The sequence below is a fragment of the Martes martes genome, assembly GCF_963455335.1.
Source record: "Martes martes genome assembly, chromosome: 2".
In the NCBI taxonomy this organism is placed as follows: domain Eukaryota; kingdom Metazoa; phylum Chordata; class Mammalia; order Carnivora; family Mustelidae; genus Martes; species Martes martes.
In genome coordinates, this window is record NC_137889.1 from 49014665 (window position 1) to 49038932 (window position 24268).

At 44.8% G+C, this 24268-nt stretch overlaps 1 protein-coding gene across 1 annotated transcript in view; it reads left to right on the forward strand.

Moving 5' to 3' along the window:
* The window catches only part of DOCK5 (dedicator of cytokinesis 5), a 210628-nt gene that overhangs the window by 62909 nt on the left and 123451 nt on the right, over positions 1 to 24268 (forward strand). Inside the window, exons 3-5 of the mRNA XM_080797224.1 lie at positions 15756 to 15796; positions 20638 to 20693; positions 22524 to 22620. Of these exons, the coding sequence (XP_080653350.1) occupies positions 15756 to 15796; positions 20638 to 20693; positions 22524 to 22620 (194 nt within the window). The remainder of the gene's footprint in view (positions 1 to 15755; positions 15797 to 20637; positions 20694 to 22523; positions 22621 to 24268) is intronic.

A 24268-nucleotide genomic window follows, 5' to 3' on the forward strand; every position in this document is an offset into this window, starting at 1 on the left:
TTCCTAGGAGTGGAATTGCTGGGTCATATAGTAGCTTTTATGTTTAACGTTTTGGGGAACTGCGGAACTACCGATTGCTTGAGTTTTGCCTCCAAAATAGGCCAAACGAGTGAGCTGCTATCACTTATCACTCATGTCTTTCTGTCGCCTTGCCCCTGAGCTTCATTTGTTACTAAAAAGAGGGACAGGGAGATAGAATTGACTGAGAAGCTATATGCTGCTCATCTTTTGTAGGCGCTTGAGAATTATTTTCCTTCGGAGACTTTTTCAGGGAACAAAAATCCTCAAGGACTGAAGCAGGTGTCCTCTCCTTTCTTCATCTTTGGCCCTAGCCAGCCTGTGGTCATTGCCATGTCTTTGCTGCTCGCTCGCTCACTCGTTCGTTCGTTCTTTTTTTTTTTTTTTTCTTTCCATGTCTTTGCTTCTTTAACCAGACAAGGGATTTGGTAGTGAGACAGGTGTTCTCCATCTAGAATGTTCTTTCCTACCCCAGATCCATGGGCATGGCTGAAAAATCACTGCTATGTGGAGATTCCAGTTGTGGTCCTTTATTCATTCAAAAACACTCGCTGAGCAAGTATTATGCTCTTAATATGTGCCAGGTACATTTATTGAGCACAAGAGATGTTCTAGGCACTGAGGTCACCTGAGTGATGAAACAGCAAGGGTCCTGTTCTTATAAGGTTTTTATTCAAGCGAGGGCTAGACAAAAACAAGTGAACAAAGTGAGTAAACAAAACAATTCAGATGCTTAAAAGTGCTACGAGGCAAAAAGGCTGGTATTACCAGGCCCAGAAGAAGACGCGAATGATGGCACAGGGAGGGGCGGGATAAGGCAGAAGGGCTGCTTCAGCTCAGATGGTTTTGGCCCTGTCAAGGGTAACTGTCCTGGGCAGGACACTTACCCTTGACAGGGCCAAAGCAAAAACTTGTTTTGTGTCATGGTCATTGCATCTAAAATTGGGTTCCTTTTTGAATTGAAAGTGATTAAATGAAAGTGCTCTGAAAAATAAGGTTACAGCGTTCCTTTTTTCATTAAGCTCACCTCTCCTGTGATTAACCAGATTCCGGTCATAAGTAATTTAATGCCCAGGGTCTGCTGCTCCACCAGTAGGTACCGGTTTCTTGCGTTTGATTCCCATCCGTTGGTTAACTCGTTTTCGGCTCCATAAACTACTCACAAGCTCAAGAGAGAGGATGGCTGGTATTAACAGTGATTTCTGGGGGTAAGCATAACACAGTTGGCCATAACAAAATGAGATAATGTCTCAAAGGTGTTCCAAGCTCTACAGAAGCAGGCACAGCATAAAGCTTTGTACAGTTTTAGTGTAATTTGTAAGGACCCGAAGGATAGCACAAATGATTGCATTGGAACCAGACAAAACAGGTAATCTTGAAAAGTTGAAATAAAAAGAAGCATTTGTGTATATACAGGAGGTCCCAAGTATACTCATGTGATTTCTTCTATATAGAACGAGTCTGGTTTTAAAATGCACCTTAATCAAGAAATCCATTCCCTGATAATAAAGGAAATTAATAAGGATTATGACTTGAGCTGTACTTATCTTGAATCTTTATAAAGCAGGCCTCTTTTTTTTTTTTTTTTTTTTTTGGTGAGCAAGTATAGTGGGCGGTCTTATGGCAGATAGGTAGAGTTACCTGGCCCTGGGTTTTGGCTCCATGGTTGACAAAACTTTGTTTAACAGAAGCATGGAAAAGAAGAGAGTGCTTTTGAACTTGTTTCACGCAGAGGCTTAATCATCTCTCTGAGATGTGCTCATTGGACCTGCATTGGACCATCTGACACAGTAGGGTCTTACTGAACTCTTTCAGAATGTCTGAGTCAAGAAGATGGTTTGTAACGTCCTACGGTCCGGTAGAACAGCTACCCTACCCGGTAGCCTTGACATTCCTTGATCGTATCGCTTTTCTTTGCCTTCTCTCTTTGGTCAGCCGTACCCAGTGGTCATAGACGAGTGAGAAACAAAGAAATCAGAACTAATGTTTTAAAAAATCATTTCTAAACAGCATGTATGAAGTTTTACTGGGTATAAGCTGAGATACGGCTTTTGATGTGTTTGTAACTTTCATTTACTTTTGTTACCCCATTAGTCAGGATCGTTGAAAGTTTATTGTTATTCAGAATCCATAGCCTCACCATTTTCTAGTTATAAAAACAACTGCCTTTCGCAAACATCAATGGCAGTGAGCCCAACAGCTTGGATTTTATGATAAGGACTGCGTGCGAACATTCTGGCACCAGGCTGGAAAGCAAATGAGGCCGCGTGGCATTTTGTTGAGTGTGCCGGTCACTTCCCACATCTGTTTGACCTTTACCTTAAGTACTGCTTGTCAGCTCCCTGCTACTGGGGACATATGTTCCCGAGATGTGTTTTTCAAAAGAGGAGTGTGGCAGCAGGAGTGTGTTTACAGAAAAACTAATTAAAAAGTAGAGCCGGTAAGAAGTCTCCTCTCAGATTTAAGCTTACCGAAAGGAGAATGCCTTTTCTTGTTCTTCCTTTTAAGATATGTTTGGATGTGCTTCTGAAATGCAATCTTAAAATGTCTGTTCTTTGTATATGAGGCAGACATAGGATCTTCTAGGGTTGGGGTCAGAACCTTTTTTCTGTTTGGTGCCTTTGTTCAGTTACTTTGCCATGAACTGGCACTTGCAGTTGGCCCATGTGAAACGGCTGCCCGCACATCTAAGGAGGCGAGCTCAGCCTGAGAGCAAAGACATTTTGGGGGATGCTCTGGAGGAATGTTCTCATGAGCTTTTGGTGTCCCATAAATTTTGGTCTCCAAAGGATCCTGGGGGGATCAAGGGGCCAAGGAGGTGGCAACGCTATGAGCTGGCTCCTTCCATCCCACGCATACATAACCACTCATGGCTCCCTTCACACCTCTGAATGCGGGGCCATTCACATTATTTGGTGTATAACTTTGATCAAAAATGCCTTAGGTGTCTTATCTCCATTGGGAAACGTGGCACATCAAACCATCGTGGGGCTAGGTACGACCCAGTGAGGGACTAGTGTAAGGAGAAAGTCCTAGAGAGAAGTTCAAGATCGATTGCGGGCAAACAGGAATAGGGTTTTTCTCCTCTTGCTTATATCTGGAGAGAGAAGATTAACGTATGCCTCTACTTTGCTCGTCATAATGTGAAAGCAGTTTATGATCTCAAAAAGCATATAAGGGGACTTGGGCATTTTATTCAGCCCGCGGAAGCAAATCACTCAATAGAAAGCATCGTAGAAAGCATGCTGCCTAAAAAACCTAAATGTTGCCGGTGCGTCTTAGAAGCGCAGGGAACTGTGGTTCTTTCCCTGGCCTCACCTCCCTGTGTGACCAGCTACACAGAGCTGTGGCGGGGCCAAGAGAGAAGGATGCTTGTCATAGATGGATTATTCATCACACTCTTACGTACTCTGTGTCTGTGCCCAGCATTTGTCATCTGAGCAATATTAAATTCGTGTGCACTTAACTTTGACAACAGCAATATGAGCTTTTCAACAACTGCACTGAGCGCTTCAGTCCATCTTCTCAATGGCCAGGAGTCATCGACACTGAATTCCTAACCTCCAGGGCTTGCTTAGCTAGCGCTCACTGGTGCGGACAGAAGAGTCTGTCCCTGTAGTTGGAACTGAAGGAATGGGAGGGGGCGGGTGTTTGAATTAGTCTTCCTGCCACATTCATTGCCCACTGAATGTCAGGTCAGGCCTTAGAAGACCCTCTTTGGGTAACTTCTGAGTTCTTTTTTTTTGGCTGCATTCAGCCAAAAATCTGCTCAGGCCCTGAGTTACTCAGCATTATTTTCTCAGTTATTCTAGCCACTGTCATATACTTTTTCTGTCCCCCAAGCTCGCTCTTCTACTTTTACTTGGTATGGTTCCCTTAAAGTCATCTTGTCTACGGTTTTCTTGGGGGCAGGGAACTTACCTCGGAAGATAAAATATGTCTTATCAGGTGCTACGGTTCTGGAGTAAAGCTTCCCCTCCTTCGCCTGCTGCCCCGTCTGCCTTCTGTATGCTTTGGCTTTGTTCGTCAGTATCTTGAGAATAATTTAAGGAGGTTTTTCTCCTTCCAGGAAACACAGACACATTCCTCACAAAACAAAGAAAAGAGAACTTCTGTCTGCCATCATTAGTCCGGGAACCAGACGATGGCCCTTGAAGTGGGAGAGAGTCCCTGGATTATGTCACTGGTACCTTCAGTTCCAAATCCGTCTGGCATTTTACTCTCCTCTGTGTGCCAGGCCTTGAGCTGAGGGCTTTCATGTACCGAATCTTAGCTCTTACAATCATGGGAGAGCGGAGTTCCCGATGCTCTTTTAGTAAACGTGAAAATCAGGTTCAGAAACTTGAAACTTCACCCAGCCGTTAAATGGTAGAGCTGTGCTTCTCACCGTGGTCCTTTGGAATCAAAGTAGAATCTGCTTTCCACATTGCAAGGCCTTTGAAGAAATGACACTTCCCTATTTTGGACCTAACCTGTAGTGTTCCAAAGAGGGTGAGGTTCTTTTGCTTTTCAAGTAGCTGTCAGACAAGCTTCCCACCGCTCCAAATGTGTCTGTGTTGGGGTGAGCTCTTTCAGACCGTCCTTCCCCACACTCACTTCCACACTCACTGGCTGTTCTGGCTGGGGTGGGGGGGGTCTCCTCGCGGCTCTCTAAGCCCACTGTGTTCTTGTGCCCCCTGCACCCCCAGGGTCCATGTGTCTCATCTGCCCCCCTACTCCCACCGGTGTTCCAGAGCTGGCATTCTCTGAGTAGGTAGGCACATCTGTTCCAGGGGAGCAGAGCACCCTGGAGATGGACATCCCCCACCCAGATATATGGGCCCCCTCCCCCGAGCCCCCACACTCCAGGTCAAAATTACTGAGGGGCTGGGCTACTGTTACCCACAGTGTGTCCAGCCCCCTTAGGTGTGACAGGCAGGTCAGAGAGGGAAAAGTAAGCAGAGAGGTCTCTGGCGGGGTCTCTGATGCCACAGCCTGAAGCAGTCTCCCCTCCCCCATATGGTTGTGGCAGCGAGTGCCTAGCTGGTGTCCCCGATGGTGCCTTCCTGCCTGTGTTAGTCCAGAAGGCATTGGCTTTGAACCCAGCGGTCTGTGGCTCCCACGGTCTCGGGATGTCCCATCAGCAGCCCTTGCTGCTGATCCTTTGCTGCCAGGCCTCGTGCTGCTGTCACCACCACTGGGTCCCCACCTCTGTTTCTGCCACTGTTGATGTTGTCACACCCCTGACAGCGTCTCCTCGCCTCTGTCTGGGTTCTCAGATTGGCACCCATTGGTTCACGACCAGGGTCTATAAGTAGAGCTTTGCCCTTTCATTTTGAGGATGCATTCCACCGAGGCACGCAAAGCACGTTTCTAAGTGGCCCAGACTGACGGGGTCTGGGGCCAGCGCCATCCGTGTCACGCACACTCCAAGCTGAGGCACGCGTGCTTCCAGTGCCTCTGCACGGGCTGTTTCCTATCTTGCTAGGGCCTCCATTCTCCCTTCAGAAAGTAAGGCTGCCTGTGTGCATGCCCTTTACCATCATGTCCTCCTCAGGAGGCTTAAGACGGTCGCCTGAGAAAAGCAGCCTGCCCTGCAGTTCTAGAAATCCTGGGTAACTGGCTGTGCAGGTTTGTCTTCCCTCACCTGTGTCTCTGTTCCGCCAGCGATCAGATTAGAAATTCTCTGGGATCGGGAGTTGGGGTTTAAACTCTCAAACTGCTGGAGGCTCCACAGAGCCTAGCATAGATCTTTATAAAAATGGGCCCCCGAAATATTTCTCGCCTGATGAACTCATTCCTCACTCACAAACCTGCATCCCTCTCTTGTCCATCTTGCAAATTGGTGCTGATGATAAAACCAGTCTTTTTTTTTTTTTTTAAGATTTTATTTTTATTTATTTGACAGACAGATCACAAGTAGGCAGAGAGGCAGGCAGAGAGAGAAGGGAGGAAGCAGGCTCCCTGCTGAGCAGAGAGCCCGATGCGGGGCTCGATCCACTGCCTTCAGCTCAGGTCATGATCCCAGGACGCCGGAATCATGACCTGAGCTGAAGGCAGTGGCTCTAACCCACTGAGCCACCCAGGCGCCCTGATAAAACCAGTCTTAACAGGGAATTGCAGCGAAACTATATGCTGTGTCCTAGCATTTCAGCTTTCTGGAACGGGTTGGATAAGCTAGAGACATGCGTCACAGAAGAGGGCAGTGAGAGCCGATAGCAAGACGCCTGACTGCTGGCAGGATTACCTTGCTTTAAAAAAGAAGAAGAAAAAAGCCACATCCAGGAAATACAGCAGGAGTTGGCACACCTGAGTGACAATGTTGATTAAACTAGAGGAAATTTTATTTCCCCCATGTCACTGAGCTGCAGGGTATCTGTGAAGCCAAGAGATGTTTCCTCCTTTCGCAGTGGCCATTTGGATGTGTCCTCTCTCCGTCCTGCCAACTGTACTGCCCCTACCCCCACCCTGGACCAGGTCGTCCTGCCTCTCTCGGGAGATGTTTGATGCTTGAAAGGAGAAGTGTCCTGACGTTACTGTCTCTGGTAGGCAACCAGGAGAGCTTCAGCATTTTTAGCTATGGAGTGATGAGGTAACAAGACGTGGGGGAAAAATAGAATGTTTTTGTGGGAGGAAATTGAAGCCATAAACACCTTAATAACTTGAACAGTTGAAGAAATGGGAGTCCCACGGAGCGGGAGAGCACAGAACCAGACCCCTGCCTTTCAGATGAATCTTCTTCATAAGGAGCGATCCCTCCTCTTCTCTGGACATTCTGGCCTCCGGGCCGGTGCTCAGGTCCCACCCAGCTCTGCCCACTGGGCGCAGGAGCCCAGGGGGAGAGAGGGGTCTCTGGGACCCTGCTGTCAGATCGTGCTTTGGAGGTGCGGGTTTTATCATACAGCCATTGCATGATCTGTTCTGCCTGTGACCACCAGCTCGAGGGACGTTCTCTTTCTCATTGATGAACTCATTTAAACTTTATGGCTTGCCTGCTATATTCCAGGCACCACAAAGTCAGGCCCCTTTCCTATTCCCTCAAGAAATAAAATGAAAGATGGAAACCTCATCTCTTTTGTTTCCACGTACTTGGCATGAGTGTTTCATATTGGTTGGAATCCATGGCCAAGCTTCCTTCCCATGAGAGGCAGGGCCTTTGCACTGGGCAAATACCCCATTCACTGCATGGCCGTGGAGGCAGGTGGTGGATGGCAAACCGTGATGAACCGGTGCTAGAGCCCTGTGTTTGCCTTCCCAGCTTCGATAGTAAGTCACTGGTTGACTTTGCACAACCTTTCCAATTCCCTGGCTGTGTTTCCTCTTTCTTAAGTAAGGGTGTTAGATTTGGGGGGAGTCTGAGTTCCTTTGGAGCTCACACTTGTGACATTCATCTTTGTGTCATAAAGGCACAAAACTCAGCTAAGGTGTTTAACTGGGAAGACTGATTTGTGTCCCAAAAAGGTATGAAAGAATAGAATCATCTTTTACTATCTTTGCATCTTTTTCCTTTCTGCCTTTGAACTTACTTTCAGAAGCACTGGTGAGGCTGGTAGGCATGCAGGCTGGTGCAGCCACTCTGGAAAACAGTCAGGAGGTTCCTCAAAAAGTTAAAAATAGAGCCACCTATGACCCAGTGATTACACTACTAGGTATTTACCCCAAAGATACAAATGTAGTGAAAGGAAGGGGCACCTGCACCCCAGTGTTTATAGCAGCAACGTCCATAATAGCCAAACTGTGGAAAGAGCCCGGATGTCCATAAGCAGATGAATGGATGAAGAAGATGGGGCATATATACATAATGGAATAATGGAATATTACTCAGCCATCAAAAAAGAAATCTTGCCATTTGCAGCAACATGGATGGAACTAGACGGTATTAGGCTCAGCGAAATAAGTCGATCAGAGACAATTATATGATTTCACTAGTATGTGGAATTTAAGAAACAACAGAGGAGGGGCACCTGGGTGGCTCAGTGGGTTAAAGCCTCTGCCTTGGGCTCAGGTCTTGATCTCAGGGTCCTGGGATCAAGCCCCGCATCTGGCTCTCTGCTCCGCGGGGGGCCTGCTTCCTCCTCTCTCTGTCTGCCTCTCTGCCTACTGGTGATCTCTGTCTGTCAAATAAATAAATAAAATCTTAAAAAAAAAAAAAAAACTAACAGAGGAGCATAGGGGAAGGGAGGGAAAAATTAAACAAGATGAAACCAGAGAGGGAGAAAAACCATAAGAGACTCTTAGTCATAGGAAACAAACTGAGGGTTGCTGGAGGGGTGGGGGTGGAGGGATCGTGTAACTGGGTGACCAGGCATTCAGGAGGGCATATGTTGTAATGAGCACCGGGTGTTATATACAGCTGATGAATCACTGACTGATATGTTAATTAATTGAATTCAAATTAAAAAAATAAAAAAACCAGCGAGCTGCCCAGTGCATTTGGACAGTGAGCATCCCGTAGTTGGAGGACAAGGTTCCAACACCTGAGCTGTTTGTCTGTCCTCCGAGGAGTTTGCACCCAGCTATTTCTGCTCACCAGCTTCCCTGGAAGGCCCTGAGCCGTCTTTTTGAGGGACATTCACTTGGGGATGGGAACCAGCCAGAGGAACCTGACAGGGTTACCTGACCCACAGGGGATGGACCTTTGACCTTGGCCTAATTTACTGCCAGATCAGTGACACTTACAGGAAGACAACAGGATCTAGCACCTGCGCTTCCTCCGTGGCTCTTCTCCGCCCTTCCCCTCCCTCACCCCGTGGTGCATGTAACCAGTGGCTCCCTGTCTGTTTCTTGCCTTTAACTCCTGGCAGGTCAACAGTATCACAATGTTGTGAATGTACTTAGTGCCGCTGAACTGAACACTTAACAATGGTTAAAATAGGGGCTGAGTGGGTTAAAGCCTCTGCCTTGGGCTCGGGTCATGATCCCAGGGTCCTGGGATCAAGCCCCGCATCAGGCTCTCTGCTCAGCTGGGAGCCTGCCTCTCTGCCTGCTTGTGATCTCTGTCTGTGAAATAAATAAATAAAATCTTTAAAAAATAGTTTATTTTATGTATATTTTACAACAGAGGAACGATTTATTGTTCTGGGGGTAGGACTAATTTCTTGTGGGACTGCGAAACGAGAAGAGCTTTTACAAAACTCTCTGTGACTTACACGTCTAAATAATGCTTTTATGGTTCAGAAAATCTTGAGTCCCCCTCGGTAATTGCCTTTGGAGTCTTTAGCACATTCATAATTCTCCCTTTGTGCACCAGTGTCTTCAAGTCTGCCTCTAAGAAGCTCTTTGTATTCAATTATTTGTTTATGGCTCTGTTTCCTTCCTTCTTGAAGACAGGGTCTGGCCCGCTGGTGTGCGGTGAGTGTTTTTATCTATAATAAATGAATGACCACATTAGTGATGGAAATCCCTGGCTCCAGTAGCTCCTCCAAGACAGTCTCTAACCACACGCTCTGAAGGAGCCCACCCATCCCTCTCCCACCGTCCTCTCCTTCCTTAATACCTTTTAGCCCCACTGGCAGTTACTCTGTTTATTTGCTGGGTGTTTACAGGTACGTGGTTTTTTCTTCCCGTGATAAAGCAAGACTTGGAAGGATGGAGACACTGTACGTCTTGTTCGCTTGGCATCTCTCTGTTGAAGGAGTCGATGAATCTCCAAACTGTGATTGATCTTTGGAAATAGCAAAACTCCTTCAGATTAGCTTTGGTGCATAACGTGAGGTGGGAGGAGGGATAATGTCTTAAGGAGGCACAGGAAAAAGTAAAAATGAAGGAGAAATGGTCCTGTGATTTTTTTCACACATGGCTCACGCTGGTTTCAGAGGCAGTTTCAGACAAAAATATTTTTTTTTTTTTTTTTTTGTTAGAGAGCGAGCGAGCACAGGCAGACAGAGTGGTAGGCAGAGGCAGAGGGAGAAGCAGGCTCCCCGCGGAGCAAGGAGCCCGATGTGGGACTCGATCCCAGGACGCTGGGATCATGACCTGAGCCGAAGGCAGCTGCTTAACCAACTGAGCCACCCAGGCGTCCCGGGACAAAAATATTTAGTAATATTTGAGCAATGTCGTGATCATGGAATTCTGTATCACCTTGAAGGGCTTACTTTGTAATGCTTATATGATCATGTGAAATTTCATATGGCTTTTCAAAATTGTGGAAAATTACTCTAATCTTAGGTATTCAATTCACTGAATTTTGACAAATGAATGCCCCCCATGTGCCTAATACTCCAGTCGAGATACAGAACATTTCCCTTGCCCCAAGAAGCTCCCCACTGCATTCTTCTACACAGTTCTCATCCCAAAAAGCAACTACTGCTCCAAGGAAGATCACCATACATTGGTTTTCCTGCTCTTCAACTTTATATAAATGAAATTATGCACGTCTATTGTGTTTGGATTTTTTCATTCACGTGATGTTTTTTAGGCTCATCAATGATGTTGCTTATGACAGTAGTTCATTCCTTTTCATCACTGAGTAATACCCTAGTATGTGAATATACCACCGTTTGTTGATACTCCTGTTGATGGACATTTTGATGGGTTCCAGTTTTTGGCTATTAATAAGAAGTTTTCGATACACAGTTTTGTAAAGTATTTTTAGGGATGTATGTTTTTACTGATCTTCCCACCTCCCAAATATTTATTTATTTATTAGAGAGAGACAGAGATAGCAACAGAGTTCAACAGCAAGTGAGGGAGAAGTGGGGTCCCCGCTGAGCAGAGAGCCCTATATGATGCGGGCTCAAGTCCTGGGCTCTGGGATTATGACTTGAGCTGAAGGGAGATGCTTAACGACTGAGCCACCCAGGTGCCCCTGATCTTTATTTATTTTTTTTTTAGAGCAAGAGAGAAAAACTGAGCATAGGGGAGGATCAGAGAGAGGGGGAGAAGCAGACTTCCTGCTGAGCAGGTAGCCTGATACGGGACTCAATCCCCGGATCCTGGGATCATGACCTGAGCCGAAGACAGATGCTTAACCAACTGGTCCACTGAGGTGCCCAGTTTTTATAGATCTTGGGTGCATACTTAGAAACGGGGTATTGCTAGGTCATAGGTCATATGTATATTTTTGTGGTGGTTTTGTTTTGCTTTTTAATTTAAATTTTGCTAGTTAACATATGGTGCATGTATATTTGATCTTATGTGAAACTATCAGCAATGTGAGAGAATTCTAATTGCCCGTGGCCGTACCACCTCTTGGCAGAGTCCGTCATTTTACCTTTAGCCATTCAAGTGGCTGTAGAGTGTATCTCATCCAGAAAACAAATATTATTTACATTGAGTTGAATTCACCCTATTTAGCATACAGATTTTGACTAATGCACACAATCATGAAATGCCACCACAAGGTAGAGAATGATTTTGTCAAAAGCCCCAGATTCTCTCCTGTCCCCTGTACCAGCCTCACACCAACCTCAGCCTTTTTCTTTCCCTATAATATTGACTTTTCTGGTCCTGGCTTACCAGGACTTAGCTGTATTTTTTGTCTTAATTTTCAGAGTTACCATTATATGTGTATCATTGCATATAATCTTAAAGGTCAAGTCATTTCTATCAAGTTGATAATGATAAATAGCAGTCTCTTCCCACCTCCTCTTGGTTTCTGATTCTACTTTCAACTCTTTCAGCCCTTGGTTGTGGTACATGCTTTTTCATTTCTAAGGAATCATGCTTCTAGGGCACCTGGGTGACTCAGTTGGATAAGCAACTGCCTTCGGCTCAGGTCATGATCCTGGAGTCCCAGGATCAAGTCCCACATGGGGCCCTCTGCTCAGCAGGGAGTCGGCTTCTCCCTCTGCCCCTCACCTCTCTCATGCTCTCTCTCTCAAATAAATAAAATCTTAAAAAAAAAATCGTGCTTCTGTTACTCGATATTTCCATTTTCATTTATTATCTGCTTCTTAGGGAAGGTAAGGATTTAGCTCTCTTATAATTCCGACCAGCCACACATACACCTGGCTGTATCTGGTAGAGACCTCCCACTATAAATACATCATTATTTTTTAGAAGTTATCATTTAGATTACTGAGTCTATGTAGTAGAAGAAGCAGATGCTGTGGAACGTGCCTTCATTCTGTTTTCTGTCTTGAATAATGTTTTTCTAGAGGTGTTAATTCTTCTTTTCTTCATTCTCTGTGGTCTTACCTCTTCATGTCCAGACTTTCTGACAGAAGTGTTTACCTCCTTCTCATATATTCAGACAAAGGAGATAATTTCGCAGTTCCACTTGCTTTCTTGGATTTCTTCTTTGTCGAGTCCTCTGCCCTCCTGCTCCATCGTGGACTGGTCACTCTCCGGACACTTACGTAGCTGCTTTTCTGAGCTCTCCATCATCATCTGTCTCAGGGTCAAAAACAGTAAAAACTAGTAGGTATCAGCAGAGCCACGGATAATGTGCACGTGTCTATAAGTACGGGTTAACATATGATTCATTTTGACCAGTCTGCCTGTTTTAGGAGTCACGTGTGCACATGGGTTCCTTCAAGTCCAGTCCAGCATCTTTCCCTTTCTTATAACTCTGTCCTGTGACAGTAAGAAACCTGGCTTCCAGGATTAATATATTTACTTATTTCATCAGGTCCTCAGCATGTAACCAGTCTCTGTCTTCATGACTGCACCTCCTCCCACATGGACACCCTCCTCAGCCTGTTCTCTCTCTGATAGCTCGGGTCATCCCACCGTCCCCCACCCCCAGGTCGTGGTTGTGGATGCCCTTCTCTTCACCCTCTTCCTGTGGACCCCCCATCTCCCATGGATGCCCACCTTGTTCTGCCTGGCTCTGATACACCGTGACAGTTTGGCCCCCTGTGTGGATGCCCTCCCCACCACCTTTGCAAATACCTTAGTTGCCGTGTCTCACCTAACGGCTGAGGGCTCAGTTGTTCAGGAAGGGAAGGAGATGGGCCAAGACACAGCTCTCGATTCTGTCTTCCATCCCCCAGTTCTGTCTTCCATCCCCCAGTGTTTTCCTTTTTTCAGTCTTCCTATTCCGAAGAGTTAATTCTGGCCATCCATTTGCTTAAACCCAAGATCTGAATGCTCTTGAATATTTGCATTCGGGGTGGGGGTGCGGGGGCTGGATCCTAGGGCCCTGAGATCTTGACCTGAGCTGAAAACAGATGCTTAACCAATGGATTGGGCCACCCAGGTGCCCCAGTGATTGGATATTTTTGTTTATTGCAAAATGTTCATCGCAATAAGTCTAGTTAACATGCATTAGCTTACATAGTTACAAAATTCTTTTTCCTTGTACAATGAGCAGTTTTAAGAACTTTCAAATATATGCAACAGTATTATTATCTGTGGTTGCCATGATGTACATGACATCCCCGTGACGTCATTATTTTATAACTAGAAGTTTGTACCTTTTGACTCCCTTTCACCCATTTTGCCCTCACCTCCACCCCCTGCCTCTGGCAACCACCAGTCTGTTCTGTGAATCTTTGGGCTCAAACTCACTCTTTGAGACTGACATTTCACCTAAATCTAGGTAAGACTGGCCCTCTGCACTCACCATCCCCCACTGTTCTCTTTATTTCAATAATGTACTAATTTTAAAAAGCAGCCAAGATTCCCCCCAGCTCACACTACTTACTGATTGTAGGTGCTTGTTGATACAGAGCCTTCGGTGTCTCTTTGCATCATGATGCATTTGGAAGCCTTAAAAGCATACCATATTTAATTATAATGATCCTGTTTTAAATATTGGGATCAATTCGAACACCGTGTTCTTGCTCGAATCCCTTGAAGTTATTAGCAATTGAATTTATGGGGTCTTGAGAGTATATGACTGAAACTCCAGAGATAGACACTCTTCTACTAGTACCTAATGCCAAACAAGATGAACGTTCTAGAGATTCAGTGTGGTAATTTTATGCCTTTAGATATGGGTTTTACACAAACCACAATTCTAGAGGAGACTTAGGAGGTAAAGAAAAAAAAATTTTTTTTTTCAAAAATGACAGGTTTCGGAAGCATAATTCTGTGATGAATGGCTGCGCAAAAATACTGTTTATGCAAGTACAGAGACATTTTTCTCTGACAGTGGAGCAAAGTCCTGTTACATCTTGGTTTTGTAGGATACAGTGAGATGGAAACTGTTTGGAAAAGACCATTGTTTCTCAGTTTGCCTGCCCCTCCCCCACCCTAGGAGGAGCCTGAAGCCAGTCATTCATGCAAAGGCACTTCCCTGGGGCAGCTGAACTTGCAAGCCACGTCTGGCTTGGTGTTCTTCTTACACCTGACTCTGTCTAGCTCTTTGACACCCGAAATTGGGAGCAGTGTTTCCTGTTCAAATACCTTTTTCTCAACCGTGGGCCTTGATAAAAACCTGCAATGATTTTACAGCATAGTATCCTATTCTTTCCTGATATTAAAAAAAAAAAAGAGAGGAAATAGCAAAATTCTTTAAATTTTGAATACTGACAGTTTAAAACTTTGTGAAAGTATTCTTAAATTTCTGTTCGAGGTAAATTCAACTTTCTTCTTGTAACATGTCCAGACTAGGTTATGTGTCTCTTTTCTGGATGATTTCATGTAGAACAAATTACAAGGTGGTTCTAGAACCCTATTGGCAGATGCCTTAAGTTTCTAGTAGGTGATCAATAAATGCTTAATATAAGTTATCTGTTTATGGATCAATTAAATTGTATACTCCCTTTACCAGATAGAGGGTGGAAAAGCATCCATAGGTGTATGTGTATTTATTGAAATTTTTATAAAGAAGTTGAGGGCTGGGGCACCTGGGTGGCTCAGTGGGTTAAAGCCTCTGCCTTCAGCTCAGGTCATGATCCCAGGGTCCTGGGATCAGCTCCGTCAAGCTCTCTGCTCAGCGGGAAGCCTGCTTCCCTTCCTCTCTCTCTGCCTGTCTCTCTGCCTACTTGTGATCTCTGTCTGTCAAATAAATAAATAAAAATCTTTAAAAAAAAAAAAAAAGAAGAAATTGAAGGCTTTTTTTTTTTTTGAGATTTTATTCATTTATTCATGAGAGACACAGAGAGAGGCAGAGGTAGAAGCAGGCCCCTGCTTGAGCAGGGAGCCCAATGTGGGACTCAGTCCCAGGACCCCGGGACCATGACCTGGGCCAAAGGCAGTTGCTCAGCCGACTGAGCCACCCAGGCGCCTGTGGAAGTTGAAGGCTTTTTTTAAAGCCTCATCAAGCCAACAATTTTTTTTTTTTATCGTCAGGGATGCGAATAGCATTGCCAAGAATTGTTTTAAATATTCTTTTATAATTTGTTTATTTCAACTCTTTTAGGTACAAATATTTATGTATTTAAGATTTGCCATTCCAGTTTAAAATTCTTCCAGAAGAGTGGTTCCTTACCTGAGAATTTAGATAAGAGAGAGACTATAAATTATTTTAAAGTATTTATTTTTATAGTATAGGGTGATTTGTAGAATGTATACATATGGTTGAAAGACCTTCTTAATTCATGCAAAAAACGTTTACTGAATATCTAAGGTATTAAGAGATTGAGCTGCCTTCTGTCTAGTTTGTTTGTTCTGCCCTTTCTCTAAAGGAACAGAGATGAAATGTGTTTCTATGTGAATTTTAAATCCTTTACCTATGAGGAGAATTAAGCTCCAAAATAGATCTAGATTTCAGTTGTGTACTCAACCAAAATGTACGTATTCTAATTAGTCTGCTAATTGCCTCTTGGATTCCATCCCAGCATTCCAGTAGAGTAAGGGGATGCATTTTGCTTCTATCTTTATATTATCTCAGATAACATAAAAGATTGTGTTTTCTTATTCCCCGGCAGGTTGGTACAGAGGATATACCCTCCAGAATAAATCTAAAAAGGTATGGTTTCTCATTTACTTTTTGAATTTGAATCTGCCTGCTAGCTTTGTGTTATGCTACCTGGGCCCATTTTCTGCTCCTTGCTGCCTCTAGACCTAGTTTATGTTCTGTGGGATGGCTGTCGTTTAGATCTGAAAACAAATTCTCTGACCTCAATGTGTGTAAAATCGCACAAGTCCCGTGGACCACGTTTCCCACCAGCCAACTTAAGGGGAAAGGCCAGAGTTGGATTCACTCCCCAGGTAGGGCCCTCGCAGCACTTGCAGGCTTGCTGCTCCCTGCCCCTCGAGCTCAGCAGGGTGGTGATGCCATGAGAGTGTTATTGTTGGCTGTCTCCTTCAGGGGAACCCATGCTGCTGCTTGGTTCTTTAACTCCCCAGTGCCAGCATCCCAGAACTAACTAAAGCATCTCCCCATTTCTACTTGAGTCCATCCTTTGTTATAAAATGATAAGCCAGAGTAGTAGTTTTGAAACTGTGAACCTCACAGCCAATCCCAGTAATACATCATGGAATCAACATCAGGGGTTATTAATCACCATCTTCCAAAAACCGAAACTCTGAAAAGTAGAAAAGAACATGGGATGCTATGAAAAATACTGTCTCACGAAACTTTTGTGTGAGGTGTGTATTTTTTAATGTATTTTAAATTATATTTTATGCATAGTTAAGGACTCGGTTGCCATGAAAATGTATCCTATCATGGGCAGAGAGTTTGAAAAATAACTGACCCTAGCAGGTACCTCTACCCCGTGCCAAAACTGCTCATCATCAAGCTAAAGAAAATCTATTACTTACGTTAATACCCCCTCAGTTAATTTTAGGTCAGGTCAGGCCTTTTCCTTTGACGCTGCATTCTGGGGCAGCAGGGCCTGTCAGCACTTTGTTTTGAAAGAGAACCGGGGTTGATAGGACCATCACTTTTCACAGTTAGTTCACATGCAGAATAGCTAATTAGGAGAGGGGTAAGAGAAACATTTTAGAATTTACAAGAAGTGAGTGAAACACACACACACACACACACACACACACACACACACACACAACAAAACCCACAGTTCTTATTTTTCAAGCATGGCATGAGATACAAGTAATCTGAGCACACAACTCTTGAAAGAGCTCAGGGCCCCAAGAAACCCCTTTCTACTAGGCTGTAGTCAGTAGAAATCAGCGTTGTTTTGATCAAGTTTTCTATATATTTGGATCTGGAGTCACTGTTTTGCACATTTACATGTCCACACATGCAGTTTGTTAACGTTGACAATTTGAAAATCTACCAAAATAAAGGAGTGTTTGTTTGTCACGTGAGTATCAACTCCTACAGTTTGGTTTTTAACCCTCCCCAAATCCTGATTCTGAATTTTTCTGCCCACGGTTTGATTCCTACATTTTCCCACCTGTTTTCATTTCCAACTTAACTACTTTGATTTAATTGCTGACTTCAATTTCTCCAAGCCTTCAAATAGTGACCAAGGACAAGGACATACTGGCATGAATAAGAGCGTAGTAAGACAAAAGCCTTTCTTTATTGTAGGATCCTGGTCCATGGTTTATAGATACTAATGCTTCTTAGTTTGGTTAGCCCTATCTTTGTTTATTTTACTCATAATTGTAGAATGATAAGTTATTTTGAAGCATGATTGGAGCTAACCATTTAGAAGTTCTGAATTTATTAAAGAGCAAGAAGACTTACTCCATTTCCCAGTCTGCTAAAAAAAAAAAAAAAAAAAGTCAACTTAAAAAAAATGAACAAAACCCCATTCTCCGGTAAGATCACATGCACTTAAAGAACAAACACAATTCTTGATTTTTAACTGGTGATTGTGAATCATGTTGAAACAAGGTCCCCGGCCACACTTTTCCCTTCCAGAGAGCTACAGTATGTAAGGATTGTTTTTGCACATAGACATGGGTTTCTGAGGCATCCTGTGATGTCCTAATAGATTAGAATCTATCCAGCTCATACCCTTGTTGTTGGCTTTGAAAAGGAAATAGCGTGCTCGCCGAGTATGTTTTTAGTTTTGTTTGTTTGTTTTCATTTCCTTAAAACCCTTACTTAAACTTGAAATCTCACCCTTAAGAAGAATTATTTCAGAAAGAACTTCTTTTAGTTCTTGGTAATTCAACTTTGTAATTCAATGAAATGATAGTACTAACAAGGATGTTGCATTTACTTGTTGATTTTTAAGTTGAAATGTCTTCCTGGTGAAGAGTAGCAGGAAGCATCAAGGGAATTTAGATTCAGTCATCATGAATTATGTTCAGCTTTGACACCCTTTCATTAAGAGATCCAGTCTGTTTGAAATCCTCTCCTAATGCTGTTTTTTCCTGCGTTTGCCAGTCTTTGGGGGAGGAGCTATTTGAAAGGCCTGTTATTTTAATGGAAATTTTTGGTGTCATTTATCAGCAGACCTAGCCATTTAGAGTGGTGATAAAATGTGCTAGTGGTTTTACGAATTGAAGAAGCCCGGAGCTTTGCAGAAACTGATTATTGATTCTGGCAGGATTGTGGAAGTGTGGATAACGGCAATATCTAGAAAGTGGTTAGATATTTTTTTTTTCCTCAAGTGAGTAGGTTGCATTGAGAAAGGAGAATCAAAATTGAGATAAGCTATAAATTAGTAATCAGTCCCCCAGGTTTTTCCTGCCTTTTTGTGTGTCAGATGGAAAGAAGGAAGGAAAACTTCTCCAAGGCTCAGATTTATTAGAGCAGTTAAATGGATGTAAGTGGACATATGTTGTCATGGAAGGATGGGGCCTGCAAATAACAGGGAGGTAATGCAACAAAATAAATACTCTCTTAAGATGAAAGTCCTCATGTCTGTACATTCAGTATAAATTATCTGCTTGGAATCTGCTTGGGTGTTACAACATAAGACATTGTTTATATTTCAAATGCTTCTATCTTGGATTTCTCCCAATTATTAAGAGACTAGTAATCAGATTATAAATGCACAAAAATTTTAATTCGTCTTCTACCTTCTTGATGAGAAGACTTTTCTGCAAGGATATTCCCTGGGATAATCAGTGTTACCTCTTATTTTAACCTCCAAGTGTGGCTTCTTAGAGCTACTGCTTTAAGTGGCTCATCATTTACCAAGTGTCCACTCCCCATTCCTCCCCAACCCCATCCCTGGCCACACCCATTCTACTTTCTGTCTCTATGGATTTAACCACTCTAGATCCCTCCTACAAGTGGAATCATAACAGTATTTGTCCTTTTGTGTCTGGATTACTTCACTTAGCATCCTATCCTCAAGGTGAACCAGAGACGATCAAGTCTGGTTCTCCACCAAGATGGCAGTCAACAAGACATTTACCTCCAGATGGACAGAAGAAACACCCAAAGTTCCTTAGACACCCTAGGCACAGATCTGGAGCTTCAGAACATCAAAAATTAGGCCCCACAGGAATTACGCCTACATTTGAATTTTTGTTTAACTGTTTGATCAGTTTTCCAAAATCACGTTGAATCCTGCCCCTGTAATGAAAAAGGTCAGTGTCATCTTGCCTCTCTGTGTGTTCTGGGTCTTATCAGTAACAGATCAGCATAGTACTTTCTTACTTACACACCACACGCATACCCCTTTCTCAAAGTGAAGAGGGGAAGGTAATGTACTGGTTTTTTTTTTGGTTCTTCCTGCCTGGCTGGAAAGGGCATTCATTTTGCTTTCGACTCAGGCAGTGACAAGATCAAGATCTACCCTGTCATCATCACCAAGGCTGGGAGCAGCTCAGTCTCAGATTTTCTTTCTGTTTCCTGTTTTATTGGCAAAGGGCTAAGATGGAGAAAGAAGAATATTAGATAAATAGAGCACACGAAGCCAGACACAAGATTGACACCAGTAGAAGTGAACTAGTTTTCTGTCTCTGGATGGATTAAGGATCACCACGTACACACACATCTTTGACTCAGCCTCCACGTAGGAAGGTCTTCCTTTCCCACCTTTGTGGTCAGTCCCCCAACAGAGAATGCGCACAGGGTCGCACTGACCTCTGCAGGTATAGGGCTAGGGGCAGTCAAGCCAGTGGTACCCGGTAAATAGGCTCTTCTCCTCCCTCTGCTGGTCTGGCATCCAGAGTACCCTAAAACAAAGAACAGCAGTGCCTTTCCCCCAGGGCATTGCCTCCATTTATCCATGAGCGTATCACACAGTTAAATAACAGAAGCCATTAGCATTAGGAAAACTCAGATCCATGACTTGCTTTCTGTGATCTGATCTTCTTCAGTTTCTACTGACCAGTTTCCAGGCTTTCTCTTAGGCATTATGGGCCTTAGTTTCCCCACGAGCAACATCGCAACAGTGATGTTAGAATGGCCGCTTAAGAACATAGACTGGGGAGCAATTTGAGACTGGGAAGTGCTAAAAATAACCAGATAACTAGTACTAATTGATTTGGGGCACATTTGGCTTAAGTGAAAGCGGTGAGAAGGGATTGTTTCGGAAAATCACTATAATTTCATGGGCCACTAAGTACACAGCCCTCTGGGTCACTAATTACGAGAAACCCTTTCAGAGCAGCAGTTCATGGCATTAGGATCTGGAGGGTTCTAGGAGCTGACTGTCGAACCTCTTACCGTTACTGCAGCCCTGAAGTTGGTCAGGACATGTTTGCCCACTTCCGAAGCACTTCTCCCATGCTCTGTGAACCCCGATCTTAATTTCTATCTTTCCAGCCATGCTTTCAGGGAGGCACAGTCAGTGTGGTCGGGCCCTTGAGCCTGACCGCACACTCTGGTGACGGCCCAGGTATCCTGTCTCCTCACTCGTTCCCGGTGCCATGTGTGCTCTTTACCCTGAGGTTTTTATAGCCGTATAACCCACGTTCTTCTCTCTGTAGGGGATCTTCCCTGAAACGTACATACATTTGAAGGAGGCAACCGTGGAAGACCGAGGGTAAGTTCCCATCCCGGGAAGACCCCTAAAAGTGGTGGACGTGTGAAATGATCATTAAAGAGTTTCTCGTGTGCGTTACTGCTCTCATCTCATCAGTTGCCCTTCTCACAAGGACAGAGACGTGAATACGAGCTTTATTCCTGAGATGATTCCTTCTTTCATAATTGCTCCTCTCTGGCATCCTTCCCCAGGATAGTAAAGACAGGCAGTGAATGAATGGAGGCCCTCCTGCACTGAGCTCACTGAGTGTGTGTGCACACACACACAAACATTGGGCACCCTTTCACTGCTAGGATTTCCAAGGGCCCCCAGTTTGGCAACCGTGGGAGAGAGATGAGCAAGCTGCCTCTGGCAGGATCAGCTCTGGAGCTTAGACGAGTCCGTTAGCCTTGTTGCCCCTTGGGCTTTGCCCATACAAACTGGAGGACATAAATCTGGCCGTGCACTGGTCGAGAGTTTAATGTGGAATGATGAAATTATGTGTGTGAACGTGCTCTGCAGATGAAATCCATTACGTTTTGGATATTCTAATTTCTCATCCACCTTACTGGTTGTCCTGGACAGTGACTGCCTCTGTGGAGACTGAGGAGGAGTAAGACACTCAGCCTGAGGTGGGTTGGTGAGCCCCGGGGACAGAGGAGGGAAGGAGAACCCGGAGCAGGACTGGAATGCCAGGGTTACTAGAGAGGGGAATGGATCAGAGTCACGCAGACTCAAAGTGGCAAAAGAACATTTTCAGTTGTACGTTCTACACCTGCATTTTATAGATGAGGGTGGAGACAGGCCCAGATTCACACAGCTCTTCAGTGGCAGAACCAAGACTGGAAACCAGGTGTCCTGGCCGCCTGGAGAAGCCTCTTTCCAGAGGGCCATTTCCCAGGCAGCCTCCGCTGTCACTAGCCGCAGCCATGTTGGCAGAAGGGCATGTAGGAAGGCGTATGCCCACTAACTAGGGTTGTCAGAGGAGAAGGCAGGGTGCTCAGCTACATTTGAAATCCAGGTAACAACAAGTAATTGTTTATGGTTAGTGTGTCCCAGGTATTTCATGAGTCATACTTCCACTGAGAAGTTATTTCAAAACAAATAAACAAACAAAAAAAGAAGTTATTTCAAGCCATCTGAAATGCGGACTAAACTGGGCATCCGGTAGTCTTATTTAAGTCTGGCAGTCCTACCTCTCTTTCCCACTTGTTTGCTTGCCCTCACTCTCCTTTTGGTCATCATGAAAATACCAAAGGATTGATGGGAAGAAATGTCGGCCCTGCCTTGTTCTGAGTCTCCTGTGAGCCCGTGAGGAGTATGGTAGAGACACGTTTTCAGTGCAGTGAGGCAGCAGGTGAGAAGAAAATCAAGCCCCATTCCGTTAGAGGGCAGAGCCTCGGTCCCCACCAGCAGGTCCTGTGTGAGAAGTCCAGCCTCAGGACCCTCGTGCCTTGCACACTTTTCCACCCACCCTCCCTAACGAAATGGCCGCTTGGCAGAACCAGCGAAAATACTGGGTTTGGGCCTCCATTCCGGGAGTCACGGGAGTCAGCCAGGCTCAGCAATTGCTCCTGTCGCGATACCAACTGGGGTGGTCCCAGCTGGGCTGACGCCTTTGTTCCCTCGCAGAAGTGGTTTATTTTGAGAGCTGGATCAGTAAGCCCCTTCTTTTCTCAGAGGCTTAGGTGTAGTAAGGTCCACTCAACAAATTTCCCCACAACAGATTCGTTGTCTTTCCAGCTGGACCACCCCACGCCTGTCTTTGCCCTGTGGGGAATATGACCCCTGTCAAGAAAAGCAGCGATGGTCAACCCGGAGTAACACGAGCATCTCTCTGGTTCTCCATAGGCAGCATGAGACCGTGATTCCTGGGGAGCTCCCGCTGGTCCAGGAGCTCACGTCGACGCTGCGAGAATGGGCCGTCATCTGGCGCAAGCTCTATGTGGTGAGCTTTCCCTCGGGTCTTGGAGCTGTCTGTTCCACTGCCAGGTCTCAGCAACGCATGAGCTCTCTGCATGGAACAGGGTGCATGTTAGCTGGACCATATGTGGCTGATAACCAGCGGATTCTCATTGTCCTGGAGTAGAGTCACTGATGACACGGGATGGCAGAAGAAACAGCGGGACAGGCTCTTAGCCTCAGCGTGTATCCTGGGGAATAGGAATTCATCAGTGTTTCGCTGCTCAGCCACACGAGGACTCCTGGGAGGACGGCATTCTTTACTTTAGCCAGACTTTCTTACAGACTCTGCAACTTGAGTGGTATTAAGCCGTGGTCTTAGGAGTCTTTCTTTTCAAGGCCGACTCAGGGTATCGTGTCTTGCAGTAATACTTTGACCTCAGAATTCGAATACGATACACCAGCTCGGTGGGAAATGACACAGGAAGCAGCACATTCTCTCCATGATAAACTGTAATCACAAGTCCTGTGTAGGCTTGCAATTAAGAAAAGGTAGATCTGGCCTTTAATGTTAGCAGAGTGAAAATACATGGTCAGCTATCTTGCAAAAGGCCAAGAATGCTCCAAGTCCCCCGGAAGCAGCTCTTTCCTTGACATTGGAATGCACAAACACCTTTTTCTAAAGTTACCTCTTTCCTGGGAACCTGGAAGTCACTAGGTCCTGCCTCTGTAAGCATCTTCCCGGGCTGACCAGGGATTCCCAGGAGGAAGGTATATTTTCTTGTTTGATGCATGAATGAGTGCAGGGGGGGAGTAGACTAGACCCGATGGCCTGGAAGCCAGTTTCTTTCCTTATGTGACTTTGTTTATCCAGGTTTTTGTTCAGTCATGTGTTAATTCTTCATTTGGACTCTCAAAAACCAATCTCAATAACTTATGCAGAACACCTTCCTCTAGACCTTTAGTACCAAAAACAGTAATCAGAAGCTCAGTCTAGCATGACTTCTAAGAGTTAATGTATGATTTCATTTCCATCCTGGACTGTTGTTACCCATGATGTATCACAGCAGCAGAAATCACCAGCTCCTCTGGTGAGAAGGCACAGGATTTTTCGCTGCCTGCCCATCTTTCAAGGCCTATTTCAAGTTCTTTCTTCCTCGTAATGTAGCTTCTAAAACAGCAATCCATGATGTTTCCTTCTGGACCTTAGGAGCATTTACTACTGGGCCCATCATCTGGCCCTTGGGGCATCCTGCCGCGTAATGCAAGTGATCTTTTGATCTCTTTATGTGTAATTGAGGAGAGATCTACCTGTAAGTTCTTAAATCTCCAGGACAGACGTGCTGTTTTAAGCCCTTTGGCCTGCATCGATCATCTGGTACCTCTGTTGAGAGCACTCTATGGTTAATTGATTGATTAGCGGCGGATGCAACAAGTCTGATAGATGAGGAATGCATATACACGGAGAGCTTCCTTAATGTGTTCTCTCTGGAAATTGATGAGTAGTGATACAAACTTGATAGTAAGGACTGGGCAATGAGGTTTTTAAAGTGGTAATGTTGGGGCATCTGTGTGGCTTGGTCAGGTAAGCATCTGCCCTCAGCTCAGGTTGTGATCTCAGGGTCCTGGGATTGAGTCCCCCATCGGGCTCCCTGCTCAGCGGGGAAGCTGCTTCTCCCTCTCCCTCAGCGCCC